At 35.2% G+C, this 10198-nt stretch overlaps 1 protein-coding gene across 1 annotated transcript in view; it reads left to right on the top strand.

Moving 5' to 3' along the window:
- Window positions 1–360: 360 nt before the first annotated feature.
- The window catches only part of Iqch (IQ motif containing H), a 129149-nt gene continuing 119311 nt past the window's right edge, over window positions 361–10198 (top strand). Inside the window, exons 1-2 of the mRNA XM_015480496.2 lie at window positions 361–475; window positions 7244–7372. Of these exons, the coding sequence (XP_015335982.2) occupies window positions 373–475; window positions 7244–7372 (232 nt within the window). The 5' untranslated portion in view covers window positions 361–372. The remainder of the gene's footprint in view (window positions 476–7243; window positions 7373–10198) is intronic.

Here is a 10198-nt window from a genome sequence, read left to right as displayed (position 1 = left end):
CTTTGCTGTATTCAAAACCTCCTGGGTTAAGATTTAGCACTTTTATATTGTAGTCATTAAAATTGAACAAAATCTTAATAGTTCCTTTATTAACTACTATACTGACTTTGCATAGTGAAAATCACTACATGTTAATTGGATTTAATTAACTATTTTAAATTACACAAAATCCTGACAGTAGACAATAGCACAGGGTACTCACGAAGAATGAAATCAGAGCTGATATTGCTACTTTATTAAAACTTAATGAAACTATTCATAACCTTATTTATTGTTTACAAGAAGAAAACTGTGTTCATTGTGAAGGCAAAAATGTCTGCTGAAAACGAATTTTTTTTTTTTTTTATCAACTAGGTGAAGGCTCAGAAGTTAATGAAAGGGTCCACTGTACCCAACCTCACGGTTATGCCCTCTTCTCATCGCACGGATCCCTATTTCATCCCCATACCAGTCTTACAAAAGGATGCCAGTAAAGGTTAGTGACTCAGGAGCCATGTTACGTGTTTAAGGATGTAAGGAAGGGGACTGAGGTAGTCAAGGCCTAAGTTTGAGCTCTGGCTCAGTCACTGCTTTTCCTAAGTGACAAGTCAGATATTGGCACTGGCCTGTATTTCCTCCTCTATAAATCAAGAGGTTGGACTATATGGTCACAAGAGTCCCTTCCTCCTCTAAAACCCATCATTCCATGGATTTAATATTGATTTAGATGTTATTATTGATTTAGGTGTTATTATTTATTATAATTATTGTGTTTATCTGGTATTATTAGAAGTTATCAAGTTTCTGAATAATTTCTGGTGCTATTCTGAGAGCATTTTAAAATTTTATTTCAGTATTCTACTATGCAGAAACATGAAGTCAGGATTAATGTAACTGGCATTTAAGCTATGCATAGCTTAATCTAGATTATGGTGTTGTGAAATCAATGGATTTTTAGATTTTAAGCAAAAAGACCATATCATCTTTATCTCCTTATCCCTTTACTGCCTACAACCATATGCAGCATTTTGTAGATACTAAATGTTTGTTGAATGAATGAATGAACAAATGAAAGAGTAAGTGAATGAATGCCTAAGGTTTGAATGTCATTGTGTAACCCTCTTTACTTTTCCCTACCATTCAATTTAATTGGCTGAAGTGTTAAAAGTAAGCCTAAGTAGATCCCTTTTCTTGTCTCAAATACAACTGGGTAGGATGGTCTTTAGATACTCCTATCTCACTTTATCTTTGTTATCTGGAGTATTTAGGACCCAGAGTTGGTTCCCAGGGGTTTTTCTGGTGCCTGGACATTCTATCTCCTGGCTACTGTTGCCTCTGTCTGCTGACCTCTCATCCACTGTGGTGGGGAATCCAAGATCAATACAAGTCTGTAAATTTGTCAAGTGTTCTACAATGGTAACTATTTCCTAGTTCTGAGCCATTGCTCAGGAATCTTTGCGACATAATTTCTGGTTAGCTTATGCCCTGGGAATACTGAGTAACAGCAGCAGAATTTCTATTTCTTGCTTTGGTATCATCGAATATTTTCTCTAGATCAAATTAGGATAGAAACAGTGAATGAATGAACCAATTAATCCTTATTTTAACAAATAAAAAAGATGCTACAAAACAAAGGTAAATCATAGCCACTTGGTCAAGAAAAAAATTGCATTTTTATCTCTATAATATCTACCAAAGAACACATGGTCTACTATAATAATTGTAATTAATCAGCCAATTAATCAACATATATTTATAGAGTCCTTGTCATATGTCTGGTACTATGCAAGGTAATATGAGCATCAGGAAAGCACAAGCCACAGAAATGTGGCTTGAGTGTCAAGATTTTTCAGGTGTTCTTGATGTGCTTAAATGTCATTTAAGCCTTACCCCGGGGCTAGGCAAGTTCAGCATTCGGGAAACATAAACAATATCCACAAGAGAAACTCATTTTGGAAAATGCACGATAAAACTTCCTTACTTTAAAAACAATTATCTGGCGAAATCCAAAAAGAGAAAGTGCCCCCCACCCCAACACCCAGTGGTTAAGAATCCAAGTTACATGGGTACACAAACTAAATTTTCAATTCAGGCCCTGTATGACCTCAGGCAAGAGGTCACCATCTAACCCTTAGAATAATGTGATGGACATCAATCATTATCCAAAGTACATGTATGAAGACATGAATTGGTGTGAACATACTTTATATAAAAATAGAGATATGAAAAATTGTGTTCTATATGTGTAATAAGAATTGTGATCCATTCCGCTGTCATGTATTTAAAAAATAAAAGCAATTAAAAAAAAAAGAATAAAGACTAAAAATGATCAAGGCATGCCTGGCCCAGGCCTCACCTGTGTCCCTATTCTCCACTGGTCCGGCTCTCTCCAGGTCTAGCCACTTGAGTCTTCTTGCTGCCCCTTATCAGGCCAATCACATTCCAGATGAAAATGAATGCCTAACCTTGACCTCAACCTGTAAAAGCCACTTCTGCAATCAACTCTTTTTAATTTTCATAGATTATCACATTTTCTAATCATGTATTTGTGAATTCATTTAATGTCTTCTCTGCTGCTGGAGTCTATGCAGTCTCTGTGGCTCACCACTGCATTCCCCAGTCCTCAGATCAGTCCCTGACATGTAACAGGCTCTGGAGAAAGAAATACTAGCTGAATGAATAACAAAAAGAACCAGTCTCCAATTCCTAATCTATTCAACAGGAAAGTGAGAATGATCTGAGGATTTAATAAAACAATGGTGTTAAAGGACAATTTTTGATGATAAGTAAAATCATAACTCCCATTCAAATAAAAATAAACATATATCAGAGATTTTATTTAACTCATCAATTAAAAGAGGAAATCTATAAAAGTCACAATTGGTTCAAAGGAGAATTCAAAGAACAGACACATTTGTAGATCAAGAATATTGAAATAAATTTGCATATAGATGCAAAATTGGCTTTTCTGTGAGAGAGAATCCTTCACCAAAGATTTTTATTTTCATGAATGTAGATAAGATTTATTTGCATTATTGTTCACTTTTTGTTTGTTTGTTTGTTTTTCAAATTAACCTTAGTATCTACAGAGTTGTAAAATAGCCTAGTCAATACCAAAGTTCAGACAATTGCTGGAGATACCAGCATTCCATTGAAATGTATTCAGTATTTTTCTTTTTTTTTAATAATATTATTTTTTCCCCACATTTTTTATTGGTACATTATAGTTGTACATTGTGATATCTCATTATAGTTGTACATCCAGTATCTCTCTTGATTATTTCAAGACTTAAAAAGAAAACTTGTTTATCATCTTTACTTCTTTCTTTCAAATTATCTCAAACAAAATTATTCACAAAATAAGGCTGGTCTCGTTAGGTTTGGCTGGGTTATTTGCACTGAGGAAGCAAGAATGTTAAATTACTGTTTAGGACACCTAAAGCTTATTTTGCTGAAAGCTTTCATAAGGAATCTCAGACTGAACTTCTAAAATCATTTATTATTTGCTATCCTAAGGTTGGTAAGTCAAGGCCAAGAAATTTTGTTCTCCAGATTCCAACTGAAGGACCTATAAATTTGGGTCTTCTATTTAGAGCTGTTTCAAATATCCCAAGCTTCTTGGGCTTGCAGGATGTGGCCTTCCTTACCACGATGGAAATCCTATTAGCCGTGTACCACGCTAGTTTTTCTGGGAGGACTTTGTTAACACTGGCACCAGAAAGTCAACCTCAGTCCTTTATAAGTGACTCGTCATTATGATTAAATAAACATCATTCTCAAATATTCCATGCAAGGCCTTGGTTGCATAAGTGATTTTTCCATTTATATCTTTGTAAAAGGAGAACAGATCCTTATTGGAACTATGCAGATTACTCTGTTGCCATGAAAAGCAAGGAGATTCAATGAGAGTTTCTAATTGAGGGAGGCAGGGAGAGCTCAAAGAATTACAAGTTTAATTTTCTGATAATTTGAAGAATATTTAATTTATTGTATGTCCTTATTTATCTCTATAAGCCAGTCAAAACAGAGCTCCTTTTAAGGCTTTTATGCTCTAATTTAAGAATGCTTTCTGGAAATAAGAAAACCTCCTACATTAACAATGAGGGGTAACGGGCTTTCTGAGTGACACATACACACACGTATAGATCCAGGGCGTGTACACCTGAAATTCTTCAATTTCAGCCACAGCTGAAAAGTAAACACAAATACAAAAACTGAACACTACAGAATTACAGTATCAAAGTTGTTTTCCTTCCTCCTGGGCATATATTCCTAACTGATTTTAACTCACAATAGATGAACACTAACCAAATCTATTCTCTATCGATTTTCACCCAGCAGGGAAACAGATCTCTAGAATACATTAATCCATTTACAGAGATTTCCAAATTTCCAATCACTGCAGCTACCAACAGGAAATAACTCATCATTTGTAAATGAAACAAAAAGAAAAGCAAAATAATAGAGAATAGAATTAAAGTTAGAAAAACAAATTTCAACAAAGTTCTATCACCACTTTGAATTCACCTGTGGGAGACAAGGAAAAAAAATGTGTCTGGGCTGGTGTCTGTGACACCATTTCTGATGACTTCGGGTGACTCTTGGCTTATCTTAGTGGATCCTCCAAACCTGTTAAAGGATGATTTTTTTTTTAAAAAGTAAAGTCATGACTCTTACATAAATTGAACATTTCAAAAACTATATTTAACTCATTAATTAAATGAGACAACTAGTAAGATGTTACAGTTGATTCACAATATACAAATAAGACATATTTACAAATCAAGAATATTGAAATAAATTTGCAAATGGATGCAAAACTGGCTTCTCAGATGGAAGAGTTGTCCTCCATGTGACAGAACTTACTCACATGTATATAGACAGAAATTATTTTCATTGCTATCATATATCTACACTTTAAACCTTCATCTTTACAGAATTATAGACAGTTTAAACAAAAGTACAACACTATAGCATCAGGTAATCTTCAGAGTTCCAATGTCTCCATTAAAAAAATCCCCTAATCTCTTTTGCTTATATCAGAGTCTTAACTTCTTCCTTCCAGTTATGAATTTATACATATTTGTCTAAAATTAAATAAATTGCTTCACCCAGGACCAAGGCAAAGATTAAAATCATACTTATATTCTTCAAAATTCTCAGAGAATGAAACTGACTCTTTAAAGTATAATGATTTTTAAGGAGCTCTGTTTCTCACCTCTGCAAAACAGGCATAGTTCTTAGGCAGAGATTGGGTATTTACAGGTGGGAAATATTTGTGAAGACAAACAATTAATGTTGCTGTCACTGGGACAGGGGGCCTGAGGAGGTTTCCTCCAAGGGAGGTGGACCTTGACTCAGGCCATGAAGCTCCTTGATGTCCTTGCAGAAAGGAATCCAGGAACAGCTCAAAGAAAGGCACACACTTATTTTATTGAGAGAAATACACTCTGTGAGAGTATCACTACACAGGGTGGAGTGCCAGCATTAGGGAGGGAAACGCTAGCTCGATCTTAGCGAGGCAAATTCATACACGTAAAATCTATAGTACAGACTGAAGAGGGTATTTTTAGTTCCCCTTTGTGTTGGTAACTGGACATGTTCACCATGACTGACTAGGGGTTCTTTTGTTTTTGATGCATTCTGTTTTGTGACTTTGAACAGTACCCCCTTGGTGTACCTGTGGATGAGGTCTCATCAATGACTAAATAGGTTGTTTGTGATCAAGGTAAGTGAAAGTGACCATTAAATCTGGACTTTTAATCCAGTGAAAGTGGACTTTAAATCATAGCACTCTTGTGTTGTCCTGCAGATCCCCTTTTTGCCTCTCCTTATGTCTCCCATCCTACCTCATTGCTATTTTAAAGAACATATTACAACCAGTTCTAGTGTTATAAAAATTAAAACCTTTTTACTACTTTAAAAGAGGGTTTAAAGAGTTGTACACTGGATCAGTAGTTCTTAAGTTTGAAGTAGGAAAGATCGACCTGGAGTGTTTATTTAACACATATGTTACTGGGCCCCAATTCTGGTGGTTCTCAAACTTCGGTGTTCCTAAGTACTTCCTGGAGGCTCCAATAATGCAGATCCCCAGGCCCTGACCTCAAGCTTTAGGACAACTCTGAAATGGGGCCCAGGAATTTTCACTTTCAGTACGAAAATCTTCCTCCAAGTGAACTGCTCTAGGTAAACTGGAGATTTCTCTCTGGAATCATTGTTTGATAAGCAATGTCCTCATCAGCTCTCCAACCCTTCTGTGATGATTCTTCTGAATTCCTGAAACACAAAACTAACATCTTTAAAAGCAAAAAAATATAGTCACAGAGGTCTTAAAGCAAATGGAAATAATACTTAGAATGAGTGACAACTCCTTCAACTAATCCAGCTTGGTACACCATTTGTATACTAGGAATTTGTTGAGATCCAGAATTCCTAATTTTCCTTTCTATTATGTAATAGAACAGTGAGAAACTGAAATCCTACCACAAATTTATTACAAATAGTCCCCAAGTTTCTGGGTTTCTGGCTTCGATACAATAGATCTACCTTAATGAAAGTTCTGCCCCCAGCAGCAGGCTTTGTTCAATTATTCATATATTCATTGATTTATTCATTTGTTTACTTATTTAACAATGTCTCTTGTCCTTAAAAAGGCTTGGCTCCAGCCTTGCTGACACAGTATGGGTTCTAGGAATTGTAAATTAGTTGCATTAATACTAACAGGGTTGCTCAGTTACACTGAAATAACCCATTGGAGCATTCATATCTTCTGGTGAAATGAGAAATGTCTGGAGATAACTCCTTCTTTGATAAAGTATGACTAATTTTAACAACAGGGGCATGGTTTCAAGCATACAGGTTTTCTTTTCTTTCTTTCCAAACAAAGAATCTCCTTAGTTATTAAGAATGTGTGCCCAATTTCTCTGAATTTTAAAAAGAGCAACAATATTACCAATGATTGAGAATGTCATAAGTACAAGAAGTTTTAGTTTGCTGTGAAATTATATTTCTACCTTAAAATGAAATTACCTTCGTGCAATTTTATTTCATATTACTGCTATTGGAAATGACATTTTCCTTGGGTTAGAATATTAAGCTTAAATGAACGCATACTAGCCATATTTTTTTATGCAAAGGATTAAGGCACTAGCTGTACCCTTACAAATAAGATGACGAATGGTAAGTTACACTTGTGAAGTTTATAGAGATCACACTTGGTGAAATGACTTAGTTAACCTCAAATTCTGTTAATCTTCTTTCTTAGGGATTTTAAACATGATAGAACGAGGATTGATCCCCCCAACAGCAAAGATTACCTTCAGGAATCCACCCATTAGGCCCAAAGCAGCTCCTCTGCACAGTTTTGATGAATCGCATAAGATTCCAATCTCTGGTAAGACACTGCCAACTCCACGCTTGGTTGGGGCTACACAGAAATCACCTCCCCACAAAATCTCCCCTACTAGTGGGCAACTTTAACCCTTAATAATAGGACAAGATGAAAGTGGCAAATAGCCTGAGTTTTATGTTAACGAGTAAAGTAACTTTAAGGTAAATCAGCATTTCTGCTCTTATGGTGCTTATGTTCCAGTGGGAGACACAGACAATAAGCAGGTAAGTAAAGGAGAATTTAAGCTAATGATACATGCTAGAAATAAACGATATGGGTGAGAGTGAGAAAAGGGAGGAAGGGCCAGGAAATGCCTCTCAGAAGAGTGTGGCTTGAGCTGAGATCTAAAAGACACTCTATTTATTCCCAATTAGTTGTAACAAGTCTGGATTTCATTAGCTAATACTCTGTTTGTTTACAATTTTTACATTTTTTTTGTGCATGATACTGCCCTAAATTAATTTTTTTCCCTGCCATGTTTTCCTTGGATTTTATTTTATTTTTTAAATTTGTTTTTTAACTAACACACAAAAATCATACATATTAATGAGGTGCCATGTTATGTTTCAATAAATGTATATATTGCATAATGTTTAAATCAAGTTAAGCAGATTTGTCTCATGAAACATTTATCATTTCTATATAGTGAAAACTTTAAAACTCTTTTTATCTAATCCTTTTATGTACAGTATGTTATTATTATCTACTATTCAATAATAGCACATCAGAACTTATTACTCCTATCTAGGTGTCACGTAGGACCCACCGACTGACATTTCCCATCCTATCCCCACCTCTTCTTTCCCCTGCCTCTGGTAACCACCATTCTACTCTCAGTTTCTATCTCCAAGATGAACTTTTTAAGATTCTATGTATGAGTGGCTCATGCATCTTTCTATGCCTGGCTTACTTGACTTAACACAGGGATGTCCCTAACCCTAACCCTAACCCTAATTCATCCATGTTATTGCAAATGACAGGATTTCATTCTTTTTATGGCTGAATGACATTCCACTGTGCGTGTTGTCCATGTTTCTTTATCCACCCATCACCTGATGGACAGGTTGTTTCCAGTTCTTGGCTACTACGAATAGTGCTGTAGTGAACACAGGAGTGCAGATGTCTCTGTCTCTCCAGTCACCTGACTTCATTTCCTTTGGATGTGTACCCAGTAGTGGGATTTCTGGGTCATATAATAATCATATTTTTTATTTTTTGAGGAATTTCCATATAGTTTTTCATAATTTACAGTCCTACCAATAATGTGCAAGAGTTCCCTATTCTCCACATGCTCACCAGCACTCTTTATCTTTAGTCTTTTTGAGAATAACCATTCTCACTGGGGTGAAGTGATCTTTTTTGTGATCTTGATTTACATGTCCCTGATGATTATTGATGCTGAAATTTCTTAATGTACCTGGTAGCCATTCATATGTCTTCTTTTGAGAAATGTCTCTTCCGATCTATTGTCCATTGTAATTTTTCCCCCTATAGAATTTTTGGAGTTCCTTACACATTCTGGGTATCAAACATGTCACATGTATAATTTGCAAACATTTTCTCTTAGTCCGTAGGTTGTCCATTCACTCTGTTGATTTTTTTTTTTTTTTTTTTGGCTGTACACAGCTTTTTAGTTTGATGTAATCCCATTTGTCTATTTTTTGCTTTTGTTTTCTGTATTTTGGAGATCTTTTCCAAAAAACCCATGCCCATTCCAATGTCTTGAAACACTCCCTGCCATTTTTTCTGAGTGCTTTTATGGTTTCAGATCCTGTGTTTAAATCTTTGATCCATTTCGAGTTGATCTTTATAGCTGATTAGAGACGGGAGTGTAGGTTCATTCTTTTGCATGTGGATATCCAATTTTCCCAGCACTATTTATTGAAAAGCTTGTCCTTTATCTAATGTGTGTTCTTAGCACTTTTGTCAAAAACCAGTTGGATATAGATGTGTGGGTTTACTTCTGAGCTCTCTATTCCCTTGGTCTAAATGTTTGTGTTTATGCCAATACCATGCTGTTTTGATTACTACAGCTTTGTAGTATGCTTTGAAATCAATGCCTCCTGCTTTATTCTTTTTGCTTAAGATGGCTTTTGCTATTCATGTTTTTTTGTTGTTCCATATAAATTTTTTAGAATTATCTTTCCAGTTCAGGGAAGAATGTCATTGTTATTTTATAGGAATTGTATTGAATCTGTAATTGCTTTAGGCCCTATGGGCATTTTTTTTTATTGTCTTCAGTTTCTCTTATCAATATTTGCAGTTTTCATTGTAGAGATCTTTTGCTTCTTTGGTCAAATTTACTCCCGGGTATTTTTTTGTAGCTATTGTAAATAGGATGTGCTCCTGATTCCTATTTCAGATAATTTGCTATTGGCATATAGCAATGCTGCTGATTTTTGTATTCTGCAACTTTTGCTGAATTCACTTATTAGTTCTAATTTGTAGGGGTGGATTTTTTTTGTTTTTTGTTTTTTGGGTTTTTTTTTTTTTTACATACAAGATCATGTAATCTAAAAGCAGTGACAATTTGACTTCTTCTTTTCCAATTTGAATGCTCTTGATTTCTTTCTCTTGCCTGATAACTCTGCCTAAGACTTCCAGAACTGTGTTGAATACAAGTGGTAAACGTGGACATCTCGTCTTGTTCAGATCTTAGAGAGAAAGCTTTCAGCTCTTCCCCGTTCAGTATAACATTAGCCATTGTTTTATTATGAATGGACTTTATTATGTTGAGCTGTGTTCCTTTTATTCCTAATTTATTCAACATTTTTATCATGAATGAATGTTGAATTTTATCAAATGCCTTTCCTGCATTTATTGAGATGA

Source organism: Marmota marmota, unplaced genomic scaffold, assembly GCF_001458135.2.
Source record: "Marmota marmota marmota unplaced genomic scaffold, marMar, whole genome shotgun sequence".
In the NCBI taxonomy this organism is placed as follows: domain Eukaryota; kingdom Metazoa; phylum Chordata; class Mammalia; order Rodentia; family Sciuridae; genus Marmota; species Marmota marmota.
The sequence above is the reverse complement of the archived record's forward strand: the minus strand, read 5'-3'. Positions and strand labels throughout refer to the sequence as shown.